Raw genomic sequence first — 15,428 nt, 5'->3', positions numbered from 1 at the left:
AATGGTCAGCTAAGCGGCGGCCGGAAACCCTGGAGGGAGGACCTGATGGATGGACCTTGGCACAAGCTGCATCGGGGCTGTTAGGGGTGGGGCAGGGCAGGAGGAACTCCAGCGGGTCCAAGAGGGAACAGCCGATGAGCGTAGGAGAAAAACCCAGCAGCATTTAAGAAGGCAAAGAGGAGGCCCCATCTCTCTTTAAATTATTTTATTCAAGGAGGTGGGGAGGACAGACAGTGGGGGTGGGGACTGAACTGAGCACTGAGTCCCTGAACCTCCCAGCTCAGCCCCCCCACAGCAGGACAGGACACAACTTCCAGGGGTGGGGACCCCAGCCCCACCCAGACAAGGCTGGAAACGCAGACAGGACCCAGGGCTTCCGACAGTAACCCCCTGTCCCCTGGAAAGGGGAGGTCAGGGCGTGGAGCGCCCGGGGCGGGGCTATTTGGGGGTGCTGCCACCCTTTTTGGGGGTGGTGGGTTTCTTGCTCTGCCAGAGGTGTCCCTGGATGGTGAAAGCATCCACGCTCATGGACATGGTCTTGGCGGGGATCTGCGTGAAGCGCTTGCGGTCCGAGTTGTACTTGTAGATGCCCTCGACCATGGCGGGCGTGACGGTGCGGGGGCCGTATCCCGCAAGCCGCGACAGCTCCTCTGTCTCCCCTGACAGCGTGTACAGGGCCCGGAACTGGCAGCTCGAGTCACGGAAGAGAATGAGGAAGTGGTTGGCCTTGCTTTTCTCAATTTCCTGGTGGGAGGAGGGCAGAGGGGGTCAGGCACCAGGCCGGGCCACTGACACCCCCCACACACACCGACCCCCGGCCCCAGCCCTGGCTCACCTCAAGGATACGGTTCTTTTGCGGCTCGTTCACCTTGCCTGCCAGGCAGCAGTGCGACAAGGCGTTGTGGATAATGAACTTGTTGGACTTGGCGCTGGGCTCCTTGTACAGCCGCGGACCTAGGGGGTGGGCAGTCAATGAGGGTGGCCGGGGGACGGGGAGGGCCCGCAGGCACCCCGGGGAGCCCCGCTCACCTGTGTACTCAGGCACGGACGCTGGGGACGAGGCATTGCTGCCGTTCTCCCAGTCGCGTTCACGGCTGCCAGGCAGACGGCTGGGGGACATGAGGCCGGATGGGGAGGGAGCCCTGTAGAGGGTCAGAGATGGAGACAGGGTCAGGGGTGGGTGGGGAATCTCTCCATATGCAGAAGGGCCAGCCCAGAACATTCTGCATGGCAGGCTGTGCACAGAGACAGACGTACACGTATAAGCTACAAACTCCCAAGTCCAAGGCAAGGTGCCCCTCTTGTTCACTTCCTTCCCTGGGCACACTTCACATTCATGCAGGTATGTCTGCCAGTTACATACAACCCCCGCCTTGCAAATGTAAACATCCTTTTGCCCTTTCCGGGTCACAACATGCCTCTTGGGCTCACCTACGGGCACAAGTGCACACCCTGGATTGGGAAACTGCCTGGCACATGACCACTTGTTTGCCCAGGTAAACTCACCGAGACATGGGCCTCTTCACCCCGAGGTTATTGGGGCCCTCGTTGGCCACAGTGGACAACGACAGGGTGGACTGGGAGTAGACCTTGCTGAGCCGGGAGCCTGCGGCACAGGACACTGGGTCAGCCCCAGCCCAAGACTCCTGGCACCTCCACAGATGCCTGAACACGCTTTGCCCGGCAGGCTGGGGAGGGAACACGGTGCCAGCCCGGCCCAAGCCTCCTGACCCTGCTGCAGCCCTGTCCCCACATCCTGGTGGATGCCTTCCCCCAACAGGCCAGCGGTCAAGCCATACCCATCACCCCCAAATACCCGACCCACCCTGCAACCCTGCTTTACCTCCCCACCTGTCACAGACCCAGCCAGCCCCCGTAGGCAGCACTGGGCAGCTCCCGGACCCCTCCCCCGAGAAGCCCACCCCCCACCCCTCATTGGCTCCTCACCCAGCAGGCCGCGGGCTGGGCTCCGAGCCAGGGCCGAGTCATCACAGCAGCCAGAGCGTGGCCGGGGGGCCCTCCGCCCGCCCCGACCCGGCCCCCCGGCCCCTGCTGCCCGGGGCCGCAGCACCTTATCAAGGTCGTCCATCAGCTTCAGCTGGGCCCGGCGCTCATACTCGAGCCGTGTGAAGTCCCCCCGCCGGGGGCCCACCTCCTCCTCGGCCGTGGCCCGGGCAGGGGGTGCAGGAGCTGTGGGGGCCGAGGGGGCCGCGCTGGGGGCCACCACCTCCTCCTGGGCCAGCCTGCAGGTAAGTGGAGGGGAATCAGGCAGTCAGAATGGGTCAAGGGGCCGGCAGCAGACAGAAGTCTCAAGAGGCAGGGGATCCCCAGGCCTCACCGAGCAGCCTCCTCCCTCCGCTGCTCCTTCTCTGCCTCCTGCCATTGCTTCCGCCGCCGGGCCTCCTCCGCCCGCCGCTGCTGCCGCTCCAGCAGACTGGCGCGCTTTTGGGCCATCTCGTCCTCGGGCTTATCTTGGTCCTGGGGGCAGACATTTGAGTCCAGCCAGCCACCCCGCCCTCTGCACGGCTGGAGTCCAATGTGCCGCCAGCCCTCCAGCCACTCATCTGTCCTGCATGTTCATAATTGTTCCAAAGGTATTCAGTCGGTGCCTACTTCAGGCACAGCCTCACGCTGGGTTATTGGGACAGAGCAGGGACCAGGGCAGACCCACATGCTGCTACTCACACAAAGCACTTAACCCGATGGGGACGACAATCAAATAGCACACAGACAGTGGCAAATCCTGTGAGAGGCACATGGTGCAGCCAAACTACACTGGGGGAGGAACTATTCTTATCTAGGGATACCTAGGGGGACTTCCTGGAGGAAGCCACCCTGGAGAACAATGAGCAGGACTGAACTAGAGGGCACTGGGGGAGGAGAGAATGTCCCAAGGAGAGAGAGCAGCGTGTACAAAGGCCCTGGGTAGAGAATGAGCTGAGGACAGGCAAGGAGGCTGGAAGGGCTGGGTCACAGAGCTGGGGGTGAGTGGCACAAGACAAGGTCAAAGGGATTGGGCAGAATCCCAGGCAAGTGGAAGAGACTTTTACTTTCATTTGAAGAATTATAGAAGGAATTTCAAGAGCAGAATGACAAGCTCCAACGTGCATATAAGAAAAAAATCCCCCTGGCTGCTCAGCAGAAAATGGTCAGGGGCTGTGGTTGGGGGAGTGAGGCCTGGCAGCGAAGACTGCTCTGGAGGTGAGTGCACGTGTCCAGGCGAGATGAGGGGGGCCCAGTATGGGGGTGCCACGAGGATGAAGAGGAGTGATGACATGAGATAGGGTTAGCAATGGGAAATGGAAGGACCGGAGATGGGGGTTGGGGCAGGGGAATGAGGGAGGAGATGCCTGGGAGAACCCTATTCCTGTGTGTCCACCCACCCACTCCTGTCTGTTTGTCCATCACACACTCATCCATCCATCTCCCCATACCTGTCTGTCTATCCATCCATTCTCCTTCAGCATAGCCACGCACTCCACCTATTTGTCCATCTGGTCAACCACACTTTGTTGGTCCATCTCTACCTGCCATCCGTCCATCTGTCCATCCATCCATCTGTCCGTCCGTCCATCCATCCATCCACCTTCTGACCATCTACCTACTCCATCTACGTGACAATCTGTCCATCTGCCCTTCTATCCATCTTCTGACCCATTCCGTCTGTCCATATGTCAATCTATCCACCCACCTTCTGTCCATCTACTTACTCCACTACGTGACAATCTCTCTGTCCTCATTCACTTATCCTTCTGCCCGTCCATCCATCTACCACCTTCTGACCCACTCTACGTGTGCCCCTCTGCCCACCCATCCACTCGCCTCTGACCATGCACCCACCTACCCATTTGTCCATCGGCCCCGCCCACCATCAGAGCCCTAGACACCCAATCATCAGTCCACTTTCCACACCCCTATTCCTTCAGTCCATCCGTCTGCCCACCCACGCCCCCACATCCTGAACTTCTACCCACTGCCCTGGCCCTCCCCGCCCCTGGCTCAGGTATTCACTCTCACCTTATAGAAAAAGCCGAGCCCAACCCGGGGCTCTCCCTCTGAAGACGCCTCTTCCTCCAGGGAATCCTCAGCCCCAGGGGGGCTTCCGTCTCCCTCATCGTCAGCTGCAGGTTCTTCCAGGCTGCCCAGAGGGATCTCCACGAGGCCAGACCGGACGACAGGCTCCTCGGGAGACGGGCCCCCAGCCAGGAGGAGAGAGGATCGCGTCTGTACGGGCACCTGGCTCGGCGAGAACTTGCGCAGGTGGGGGAGACTGTCCACATCGTGGGGCGGCGTGAGCACCCGGGTCAGGGGGGCCAGCCGCAGTTCTGCCGGCCGGGCGTGCTTGGGGCTGCGGGGCGTGGGGCTAGGGCCGGGACCCGGGCTGCGCCGGGCGGCTGGAGCACGGCGGGCAGGGCTGGGTGACGTGGCTTTGGGGGCCACGGTGGGGCCGGGGATGACCCATGCAGCAGGGGGTGGGGCAGGCCCGGGGGCCTCAGGCGGGGCCAGGAGCCTCTGCTGCTGGTCCGTGAGCCTCTGCATGTCCCGCTGCAGCGAGCTCAGGGCGGCGCTCAGCTTGGTGACTGCCCGGTTGTAGTCCCCCAGGCCCTCGGGGGGCACGGGCCCCAGCTCTGGCGAGAAGGTCACTGCCTTGGGCCGGGGAGATGGCTCACCCTGGCCCTCACCTGCCGGCCGCTCCCCACCAGGGGCCAGGCCTGGCTCGGTCTCTGCCTTGGTCTCCCCTCCAGCCTCCCGTGGCTGCACCTGCAGGAAGGCACTCTTGCCCAGCCGCTGGCGGTGCTTGGCAAAGATGGCCTCGATCCGGCGCTTCTGAGCCTCTATGGCCCGGCGCTTCTCCTCGAGCCGGGCACCCAGCTCGCTCATCTCTGAGCTCAGGGCCTCGGGTGCTGCTGGGGTGGCCATGGGACAACCCCCTCCGGCCTCGGCCTCGGCCTTCACCAGCTGCTTCTTGCGCTCGGCAAAGCTGGTCATTCTCACTTCCGAGTTGGCAGCCGCTGGGGACAAAGCTGCTGCCTTCGGGGAGCCCTCGGACAGGGCCAGGGGTTTCGATGCCTCCCCGGCCAGGCAGGGGGGCAGTTTCAAAGGGCCCTCCGGGGGGACCGAGGAGGCTGGTACTTTGGTGGGCCCATCAGGCAGCGGTTTCGAGGCCCCCTCGGGTGGGTAGGGGGAGGTCAGTGGGGGTTTCAAGGGCCCCTCGGGGGAGTGGAGGTAGAAGCTGCCATCGGCAGCCCCGTCGGGGAGCAGCCGGGGCTCGGCACTGTGGATGATCTGCAGGGCCTCCTCGATGGTGGGCAGGTCCCCAGGCTCCGGAGGCGGCGGGGCGGAGGGCCGGGCTGGCACGGGGCGTGGGGGACCCAAGCTGTCAGAGCTGACCGAGCGGAGGAGGACGGGGTCTCCCATGACCACATCCACGTCGCTGTCCAGGCCAAAGGGGGTGCTGAACGACACAGCCTGGGAGAGGGGACGGCTGGGTGGCCAGAGGGAGGGGTCAGCCCTTGGGACAAGTCTCCAGCCAGGCCCCACCCCAGCCTGCTTTGCCACCTGGGCCTCTGGAGGTGGGGGACTTACCTGAGCTGACGGTTCCACACCTTCCCGAGGGTCTCCAGGTGGGACACAGAGGGGGAGGATTTCAAGGACCCTTGGGGGTGGGAGCATTGCAGGATGTTACTGATGGGTCATTGTGTGCTCTGGTCAGACCAGAGGTTTCCAGAAATGGGCAGCTGGGGGCCAGGCGGGCGAGGGTCACTCTGGGGCCCATTGTGGGGGTCACCAGGTGTCACCATGTGTCATGTGGGTGCCATGGGGACCCAATGCAGTGCTCATGAGTAAACAACATAAGGTCAGCCAGGATGGCCTTTGCTGGGGTGGAGTCTACAGTGCCAGCGGCCGCCCCTATGCCCCCCATTTCCTTACCTGTGGATCCGCGGAGTGGGGATTGGGGGCCGCCGGGTGACAGGAGAGGGTGGCGGAAATTGAAGATGGGAGAACTGCAAGGAGAGACAGATGTCAGCTCCAGGAACCCTGCCTCCCCAGCCCTGGCTGAGCACCAAGCGGTGGCTGGGGCCCCGGTACCTGCTGCCGCTCTTGTTCTGGGGTGGGGACTCATCGGCGCCACGGGGGGAGGCAGCTGTGGCACAGGGGAAGAGGGGTCAGGCGTGCCCCAGCCTCCCTGCCCCCACCTGGCCCCTGGGGCCGGGTCTCACCATGGCCATCGGGCAGGTCCTTGGGCTGCACGAAGTCGGGTTTCAGCACCTCAAAGCACACAAACATCTCGGCTAGCAGCACCAGCAGGTTCATCTGGAGATGGGGACAGGCTCAGCTGACCAGGCCCCCAGCCCCGGAGGTCTGCCAGGGCCTGCCTGAGCCCCATGGTGGTCTTACCTTGAGCGGCGGTGGGACGTAAAGCAAGTCCTCCAGGGACAGTGGGCAGCCCCGGGGAAGGCGGGAGGCACAGAAATCCTGCACCAGCTGAAGGTTGTACAAGCTATCCGCCACGGACATGGGGTCCTTGAGACACACCTCTGTGGGGACAGCATACCTGGGTCCCCGACTCCAAAGAGAAGAGGATGGGGCCCCAGGGACGCAAGGGCCCGGCAGCAGAATCTACTCAGAAGGCCTTATATGATGCCCTTTGCGAAGTGGTGGGGACTAGGGTGGGGAAGGGTCTGGGGCACAGTACCCACTTAATGAATATTCATTGCATGAATAAATTATATGAAGCACAGAGAGGTTGAGACACTTGTGCAAGGTCACACAGCTAATTAGGGGAAGAAAGGGGATCCCGGAAGCTGTGCTTGTAACCACTCCGTCATACTGCCTCCACTGTCTCCAAGTGGACCTGGGGACAGGGACCTGGAGGCTTCCTCAGGCACAATCTGGCCCAGATCCAACCACTCACCCTCAAGCCGCAGCAGCTGGGGACAATAGCAGTGGATGGTGGCAGCCAGCGCGGCCCCACTTGCCAGGTCCTGGAGGCCAGTCACGGTGGGAAAGCAGGGGGCGCGTCGAGCCACGGCACGGTCCTTGCGGTACCGGATCTGTGGATGGCAGCTGGGTCAGGTAAGAGGTTTGGCTGGCCCCTAGGTCAGAGGTCATGCAGGCTGGGCAGGGAGGCCTGGGGTTCTCGCCCCAATGGGGCATGAAGCCGGGGGTCCCAGAGCCAGAGTGTGGGGAGGGGGCAGCCTGGAGCGAGGGAGGGGCAGCAGCAAGAGGCAGAGGAGGTGTCTGTGAGCAGCCAGGCCAGCAGCGGGGGCTGGGGGCAGGGACTCCTGGGACCCCGGGGCGGGGGATACGTTACCATGGGGGGTTTGCTCCCCGACTCCTTCAAACAGAAGGCAATTGCGTGCTGGGGGGGAGAGGAGCAGCCGTCAGCAGAGGGGGGAGGAGGGGGTGCTGACTTGCTGGGCCCCCAAGCCCACCTCTGGAGTGGGGGGTATTAGTCCTGACCTCCATCCTGAGCCCTGGAGCACATCCTATTGTGCTCTGGCCGGTTTTAGGGACCCTAGCTCTCCCCAGCTTTGCAGGGCCCCCCAGAGCAGCCCTCCATGCAGGGAATGTCTCCCCTCTACCAAAGACCCAGGCCCGCAGTGCAGGGAAAGGACATGGAGGAAGCAGGGAGGCAGATAAGGAACCCCCAACCCAGGCCCTGGGAGAGGGGAAGGAGGCCCAGGTGTGAGCAAAGGCAGGGACCCCAAGCAGCCCCAAACCGAACCCCTCTGAGCTGGAAATTGGGGGGCCCTGCTGTGCTTCAGGAAGGGGCATCTTGCTCCCCAAAGCTGGAGGTTTTTCCTCAGGGATGCTAGGGTCTCAGCTAGGAAGGTTCTTCTTAGCCTCTCTGGGATTTGAGGGTCTCCCTCTGGCCAGAGGGAGTGTTCCCCATGTATCCTGCTCACTGGGCTCAGTAGCCACAGGGGAAGGGCTGGAACTCTCCCCATCTCAGCTAAGGGGGCACAAGCTATGGCGGCGGGTAGATCTGCCTTCTAAGTTAATGAGGAGTTTGTCCTCTTGTTAGTGAGAGGAAGGGGTCCACTCCCTCCATTACGGCAAGGTTGCGGGGGGGGTGATGCCACCATTTCTTGGTTAACAGGGGGTCCTCCCGTCCCCCCAGGGCTAGGGTCTCGCCTCCTGTGCTCACAGCTGGAGGGAGGCAGGAGAGGGTGCAGACAGGCAGGCAGAGACAGACCGAGAGACAGACAAGAGCAACAAGCGGGGCAGGCAGCTGGGTCGGAGAGACGGCCCCACTTACAGGAACCAATTTCCAATACCAGCGCGTGGGGCACTGATGCCAGAGAGGCAGAGAGGAGGGCAGCAGAGGCGGGCGCAGGGGAGAGGGCAGAGAGAGAGAGAGAAAAAGAGAGTCACCTCCAGCCCACCAACCTCGGCAATGGCCACGAGGTGCGGGCCCCACCCTGCCCGCCCAGCCCTCCAATCATCCGTCCGTCCATCCATCCGTCCAGTCAGCCAGCCAGCCTCACCGAGGGCTGCGCTGAGGTCGCCCCGTTGGCCGGGGTCGGGGGCCCCGCTCGCTGGGCTGCGTCCTGCTCCGTCTTTTCCTGCAGCCGCCGGACGGTCTGGGGGTCAGGGAGAGGTGAGTGCTCGGGCCGCTGGGAGATCCTGGCCTCCAGCCCATCCCAGCACAACACCACCTACCGTGTCCACCCAGAGGAGAAGCTTGTGCTCCAAGCTGGCCAGAGCCAAGGGGCCAGGCGGTACCTTTGTCCACTCGAAGGCGAAAGCAACCATGAGGGCGTCAATGACAGCTAGGTGAGCTCCCTGTGGGGGCAAGGGCTTGAGGGTGAGACCAGCGTCCAGGCTGGAAGCTCCCGGAGGCCACCAAGGGAGAAGGAAGGAGGAGCCCCTGGAAGTGGGAGGGGCTTGAAGTGCCCACCCCAAGGAAGGGGCATTAACAGGGGGGGACCCCGAGTCAGGGAAGGAACCATGGAACAGCCAAGCCTGGCAGGCCAGGTTTTGCGATCAGGTACTAGGTCTTGGAGAAGAGTCCACCAGGGTCTTTTGGGGAGGAGCCAGGCCCGGTGGGAGGAGCCTTTAGGGGGAGGAGCCAGCCTGGTGGGCGGGACCGGAGCCTACCATGAGGATGGGCTGGTGCCTGAGGTCCGTCTCGCACACCGGGCGCTCGGGCAGCGCAGGCACCGTCCCCTTCCGCGCCAGCAGAGCCAGCAGCGCCGAGGGGCTGGGGGGCGCCTCGAGTTGCGGCAGGAGCTGGCGCCAGGCCCGGCAGTAGAGCTCCGCCGAGAGCAGCAGCCGCGTTACGGGGGGCTTCACGTGCTCCTGCGCGTACTGGTCGGTGTAGAAGGGTTCCCACAGCTCCGCGGGCACGTGCTCTGCAAGGGCGCACAGCGGGTCAGGGCCAGCCCCGCACTGAAGACCCCCGCGACCCCCGGACACCCAAGGGGTCTGACTCCCGGGTCCGGAGAGTGGGGGCGGGGGGCCTTCGGGCTCAATCCCGCAGGGGTCGAGGAGGAGTGGGTCCAAGGAAGCGGTGAGGGTGAGCCGGGAGGGAGGGAGCTCAGCCAGGCTGGAGCTGGGCAGTGCTGGGTGGGGCTCGCAGGGCAGCCCGGGCTTGAACAGGCTGGCCCCCTAGGAAGGCTCCCCACCCCAGATACCTGGTCAAAGGACAGTAGCAACCCGCCTGTCTGTGCTCATTGAGAGTGTGGACTCAGTTAAGGCTTACAGTACCCAGGGAGACAGCCAGGGCCCAACTGTTAACTATGCTTTACAGAGAAGGAGCTCCAGGCCCAGAGAAGGAAAGTAACCTGCCCGAGGTCACACAGGTAGTCAAGGCCTTAAGTCAACTTTGCACTGTCTCTGAGCTTGGAGGCTGGGGATGAGATGACCCATGAGGAAGGGGGGTGGTGCTAGCTGGCAGGGCGGTGGGAAGCTGGGAATGGGTGAAATGAACGGATGGCAGAAACACTGAGGGGGGAGGAACCCGGGAGCCGGGAGGACGTCCAGGGCCTCAATGGGTCTGAGAGATGGTAGATGGGATGAAAAGGGGTCAGGGGGGAGGGCAGGTGTGTGTGTGTAGGGAAGCCCAGGGTGCGGGGCACTGGGGACACCCTCGAGGCAGAAGACACAGGCTCAGGAAAGCAGCATGAGGAAGCCTGGTGCAGAGGAGAGGGCAGGGGTGGGGAGGACAAAGGGCAGGAGGAGCTGCTGGGAAGCGGTGACTAAAGCCAACAGCCACAGCCGTCCCCACGGGGTCCACCAGGGCCCCTATACTTGTTCCAGTCAGAGCAGCTGTTTGGTATTTTGGGGTTCTGGGTATGTCTGAAAGAAGGGGGAGTCTACTGCTTAAAAATGAGTTGAACCTGACACCCCAGACAGTTTCCCCAAATGATCCTTTTCACGGCTCTCCTTCCTAGAGACCCTGCCTTACCCACAGGGACCCTCCTTGCCCCAGTTCCTTCCCACCTCCTAAAGTCACACTTGACAGCCCCCTCCACCTAACGCCCCCCCACTCCCTCCCCACATAGATTCATGCCTCATCCCCGCCCCTTCCCAGCTCAGCTCCCTGCAAGAAAAGGGCTCTCCAGGCTCTGCTTTCTTCCGCCCCAACTGCCCCAGCCTTTTGGAATGGACTCCCGCCTGCCTTGCTCCCAGCCACCCAAGGCCAACAGAGGCGGCCCCGGCGCTCTTCAGTGAGCCCCTATCTCATCTGGGCTCTCTGCCCAGCACCTCCTTCCGGAAACCTTCTGCTGGCCGCTGGTGTCTCCCGGCCCAGCCTCCCTCCAGAGGTCTCCACTTGCCCTTACACCATGGGGCTCCTGACAGCACTATCTGAGCAACATGCCCCATCCCCACCCCATGAAGGCTTCCACAGGCATCCAAGGGCTGCCCCCTACCCCACTGCCCCCCTGGCCTCTCCCACAAACCCTTAGCATCTCGCTCCAAGCCTGCCTCTCCTTCCAGTCCCATCCCAGTGGGAAATCAACAACCTCCCCCATCCCCCTCTGGCTTCAAGCTCCCAAGATCTCCCAAATGCAGACTCTTTCCTGTCTGCTCCCCGCCTTTCCCCTCCCCCCCTCCCTGGGTCATTTCCCGCTCCCACCCGCTTAATCAAATAAGTTTCTTTGCTGCAAGACTTCTAGGGGCCCTCAAGATGAAAAGGTGTGCTAGAGTTTTCCCTAACTGTTTATCAAGCACTCAGCTCTACACAGGACTCTCTCCAGGTCCCAGCCTCCAGCCTCGACCCCACCCAAGCTGTGGTCCCCTAGGTGTAAAATTTGTCCCTAGTTGAGAACCAGGGCTCTCTGCCCAGCAGAGAGCTGGGCAGATAAAATATCTCATATAAAATATCTCATATATTTTATTTAATCCAATAGCTCTAAAATATCATTTCAATCTGTAGGCAATATGAAAACATACTTGAGATATTTTACATTGTGCGTGTGTGTTTTGGTACTAAGTCTTCCGAATCCAGTGTATGTTTTACACTTACAACACACCTCGATTCAGACCAGCCACGTTTCAAGTATTTGGTGGCCACATGTGGCTCTTGGCCTTATCGGACAGTACTGCTCTCCAGCACAGCTAACATTTACTTAGACCAGGACCTGGCATGCATCTGCTCACTTAATCCTTTTACAGATGAGAAAAACAAGCTCCAGAGAGCTGACCTGCCCGAGATCACATAGCTACCAACTGCCAAGCCTATACGAACTCTGTTTAGGAAAGGTCTGCAGTGTTTCCCACACTTGTTTAATGAAGAACCCTTAGGAACTCTTGTCTTATCTGAGCAAGTCGTCTACTGAGCCCACCAGCCCTCATTCCTACACCACCTCCTCGTACCTCTGCCTGGGGGCCACTAGAACCATCCCTGCCCAGGAGCCACCACTCCCACAGGGTAACTGCATATCTGGTTCCATCAGTCCTCAAACACTTTCAGTGGCTCCCTTATGCCCTCAGATCCCCACACATGCACGCATAGCCTTCAAGACTCCTCCAAGGCCCCAGCCTCCATCAACTCCTGCCCCTCCCCTCTCTGCCACTACATAGGACCTGCAGATTCTTCTCTGAGAACTCTTTGTTGGTTCATACCCTATGCCTCTAAATGTGCCTCTCCCCTTGGCAAACTCCTACGCAACCCGCAGGGCTCAAACCCTTCCTCCTTGGGAATCTTCCTTTCTCCCTCCCTTCCTCCCTCCCAGGAAAAGTTCTTCTCTTGGGCCCTGCTGCATGCCTCCCTGGCAGGGACCTTATCACTCTAAGCAGATCATGTTCCATGTCCCATACCCCCTCCCACTCCTCTGTCCACTCAGCCCCCCATCCTCTCCTTTATAACCTGAGTGCCCACTCATCACTCAAGGTTCCCAGAGTTTGTGAGTCCTGCACAGCTACACTCCCCACTTCCCTCCCAGGGTCTGGTGTCCCACTTCCTCAGCTCCCCGTTTAGGGGAGGCAGTAGGGGATGGTTTGAACTTGACCTGGGACTAGGGGAGCCACTGGAGGTATCACAAAGGCCGGTCAGTAAGAACAGAACCAGGACAGACATGGCATCTATCAACGCCCCTAGGGGGACTTCATTTTCCTTTCTGCAAAATGGGGTAGTAATTTTTGCTCTGTTCCCTGGCTAGGGTCTGATGACAAATATTATTAATAAAAATCCTAGGGGGGGCCGCGGTGGCTCAGCGGGCAAAGTGCTTGCCTGCTATGCCGGAGGACCTCGGTTCGATTCCCGGCCCCAGCCCATGTAACAAAAACGGAGAAACAAAATACAATAAAACAAGAAAGTGTTTAAAGATGTTTCCCTTTCTTCCTTCCTTCCTTCCTTCTCTCTGTCTTTCCTTTAAAAAAAAAAAAAAAAAAAAAAAAAAGAAAAAAAAAAAAAAAAAAAATCCTAGGGGCTGTTAGGGTGTACTGTGTGCCAGGTGCCATGCTTAGAATCCTCTAGCCAGTTTCTCTTTCACGCCTCTCAGCAACCTTGCTGAGAGGTATCAGGGTCTCCCAAACATGCCCTGGCACGTCACGGGAGCCCCACAGGCATTTGCAGAGGGGATAAATGAGTGAACACAGCCCCTCCTTTATAGGTGGTGAAATAGAGGCTCAGAGAAAGGGGGTCATTTGTCCACACTCTGGTGGACCAGGGGCTCAACTCAACTCTGCTTCCCAAAGTCAAGCTCTCATAAACGGGGTTATGAGGGGACCCCTTTTCTTCCTCAAACAGATCTTTGCAGTGGGGGTGGGGTGGGGTGAGGTTTATGCAAGCCCCAGAGTGGGTCCCTTGGAGGAGCATGCAGAGAGGGAGACTGGGAAAAAGAGGAAGAAACAGGCTCAGGCGGGACAGGCACGGGACAGTTGTCATCGAGACCCACACCCAGAACAGGTTGATCTGGGAAGGCCACTCACAGGGGGGATGGGCTGTGCCCGGCTGGGGCCAGGACCAGAGTGCAGGGCCAGTGGGAGAGCAGGGCCTGCGCCCCACCCCAACCTGCCCCAGGTCTGCAAAGGGTCCAGACCTTAATTAACCCCTCCCTCCAGCAGCCAGGCCCCTGGCTCCCAGCCTGGCCTGGGGCCATGGGCCTGCCCCTGGGTCCCGACTGAGCCAGCCCACGGCCTTTGATTCTGCCGAATCAGCCGCATCCTCTCCAGACCTGGCCCAGCGGGGAGAAGGCCCAGAGCGGGAGCCCCGATGCCCCAGCCCACCCCGGATGAGCCGCGTCTCCCTTCCACCTGGCTCCCTCGCCGCCTAGGTAAAATAGAGCAATCAGTCACACCTGCCAGCGGCCGGCCAGGGCCACGGAGGCGCCAGGCGAGGGTTCCGCCAGCGTCCCAGCCGCCGCCCGCGACGAGGTGCGCGTCCGGGCTGGTGGGGGGGGGCGCGCGGTGGCGTGGACCCCAGCGCTTTGGGGCCCCCGCGGCAAGGGCCGGGGTGGGGGTGGGTCCTCGCAGGCGCTGATGTGAGTGTGTAAAGCGGAGGTGGGGGTGGGGGGGGCTGGAGGACAAGGGAAGGCCCCGGAGGGGTGGGTTGGCCGGCCCCGGAGGCCCGCGGGCAGCCGGAGCCCACCACCCGGCCCGCAGACCCCGCCCCGCTCACCTGGGGTCCCGGCACCGAGCTGGGCCGCCAGCCCCACCCCCACCGCGCTCCCCGCTGCCGGGCGAGCAAAGTCCACCGCCACAGGGCCAGCAGGAAGCCCGAGGCCCGGCGCGCCGGGGACGGGCCCGGGGACCCGGGCAGCCGGCGCTATTGTTCCCCCGGCCCTGGCCCGCGCGCCCCGCCTCCCGCACCTGCCGCGCCGGGCCCCCACCCCCACCCCCGTCCGGCCCCGGTACCTGCGCCCCCAAACGCGGCCCGCAGCACCCACGCCAGGCTCGCCGCCGCCTTGGCCCGCGAGAAATCGTACTGGTCCAGCGACTTGATCTCGGGCACCAGGAAGGTCCTCCGCAGCGGCCCGGGCCCGGGGGGCGCCGCCTCCACCATGGCGGCGCCGGGGCTGCGGCGCTCGGGGCCGGCGCGCGGCGGGGCTGGGCTGGGCTGGGCTGGGCTGGGCTGCGCGGCGCCGCGCTCGTACCCCCGGCCGGGCCCGCCGCCGCCGCCGCCGCCGCCGCCGCTGCTAAGCCAGGTGCTGCCGCCCCGCGCTGGGGACGCTGCGTCGGCCCCGCCCCGGGGCGGAGCCCAGGTGCTCCCCGCCCCCCCTTCAGCCCTGGGGGAGCTCCCCCTCCGCACCCCCCACCTCCCACCCCCCACCCCCTCCCACCGCCCACCCGGTCGCCGCGCCCTTCCCCGGGTGCGCCGCGAAGATGCAGTGATGGCGAGGGCGGGGGTGGCGCGCGCGCGCCTGTCTGTCGGTCTGTCTGGGGCTGTGTTTGCGGACGCCGCTGCGGGCCCGAGTGTGTGTCCTCAAGGGTGGGACTGTAATTCGGGATTAAGATTGTAAAGCGGGAATGGGATTTCTGGCCAGTAGGAGCGTCTGCATGTCTGCACCTGTTTCTATTCTATCTATCTCTAGTCGCGTCTGTGTGTGTCTCTGATCGTATAGGGGTGGTGAATGAGTGTGAGAATGTCTGTGTGTGCGTTTCTGGGTGTCAGTGTGTCCAGGCTTGTGTGTGTTGAGTGTACAAGGGCCTGTGTTATGTAGGCATCTTCATCCTCAGGGTAGAGTAGTGAGAGAGAGGTGTGTGTGTGTAAGTAGATGTGTGTGTGTGTAAGGGTCTGTATTTTGTCAGTGGCTGTGAGTGTGCATACTTGTGTACATCTAAGGTACTTGTGTGTTGTATAAGCATGTGATTGATTTGTATTGCAGGGGGAGTATTTGAGAGAAAGGGCGTGAGAGTGAGTATATTTACACAACTGTGTGACTACATGTATAAAAGAATGTGGTTGTGTGGCTGTTCCTGGGTATAATTGCAGTCTCCATGCATATTTGTGTGTATTTGTGGCATCTGCAGTATTT

At 61.9% G+C, this 15,428-nt stretch overlaps 1 protein-coding gene across 4 annotated transcripts; it reads right to left on the bottom strand.

The window, feature by feature from the left end:
• Nucleotides 1–190: 190 nt before the first annotated feature.
• CAMSAP3 (calmodulin regulated spectrin associated protein family member 3) lies at nucleotides 191–14,462 on the bottom strand. Of its 4 annotated transcripts, XM_077121485.1 has the most exons (19): nucleotides 14,308–14,462; nucleotides 9,106–9,359; nucleotides 8,668–8,790; nucleotides 8,493–8,588; nucleotides 8,264–8,296; nucleotides 7,316–7,363; nucleotides 6,917–7,055; nucleotides 6,400–6,539; nucleotides 6,222–6,315; nucleotides 6,091–6,145; nucleotides 5,932–6,005; nucleotides 5,587–5,656; nucleotides 4,018–5,485; nucleotides 2,339–2,478; nucleotides 1,948–2,243; nucleotides 1,507–1,606; nucleotides 1,030–1,142; nucleotides 836–954; nucleotides 191–744 (listed from the first exon to the last, which is right to left on the bottom strand). In XM_077121485.1, the coding sequence occupies exons 1-19, from the start codon at nucleotides 14,453–14,455 to the stop codon at nucleotides 439–441; spliced, it is 3,816 nt and encodes a 1,271-aa protein (XP_076977600.1). In that variant the 5' UTR covers nucleotides 14,456–14,462; the 3' UTR covers nucleotides 191–438. The 4 variants fall into 4 exon arrangements, with proteins under 4 accessions (XP_076977600.1, XP_076977601.1, XP_076977602.1 ...); XM_077121486.1 differs by lacking the exon at nucleotides 8,264–8,296; XM_077121487.1 differs by lacking the exons at nucleotides 7,316–7,363; nucleotides 8,264–8,296.
• Nucleotides 14,463–15,428: the final 966 nt, after the last annotated feature.

Source organism: Tamandua tetradactyla, chromosome 11 (assembly GCF_023851605.1).
Source record: "Tamandua tetradactyla isolate mTamTet1 chromosome 11, mTamTet1.pri, whole genome shotgun sequence".
Classification (NCBI taxonomy): Eukaryota; Metazoa; Chordata; class Mammalia; order Pilosa; family Myrmecophagidae; genus Tamandua; species Tamandua tetradactyla.
The sequence above is the reverse complement of the archived record's forward strand: the minus strand, read 5'-3'. Positions and strand labels throughout refer to the sequence as shown.

Excerpts from the sequence above, each read along its gene's own strand:
- CAMSAP3 (XM_077121485.1), bottom strand. The coding sequence starts at position 14,455 with ATGGTGGAGGCGGCGCCCCCCGGGCCCGGGCCGCTGCGGAGGACCTTC. Across the intron at positions 8,297-8,492 it reads CGACCTCAGCGCAGCCCTCG|TGCCCCACGCGCTGGTATTG; the intron begins GTGAGGCTGGCT and ends CTCTGGCATCAG. Across the intron at positions 2,244-2,338 it reads CGGAGGGAGGAGGCTGCTCG|GCTGGCCCAGGAGGAGGTGG; the intron begins GTGAGGCCTGGG and ends ACTTACCTGCAG.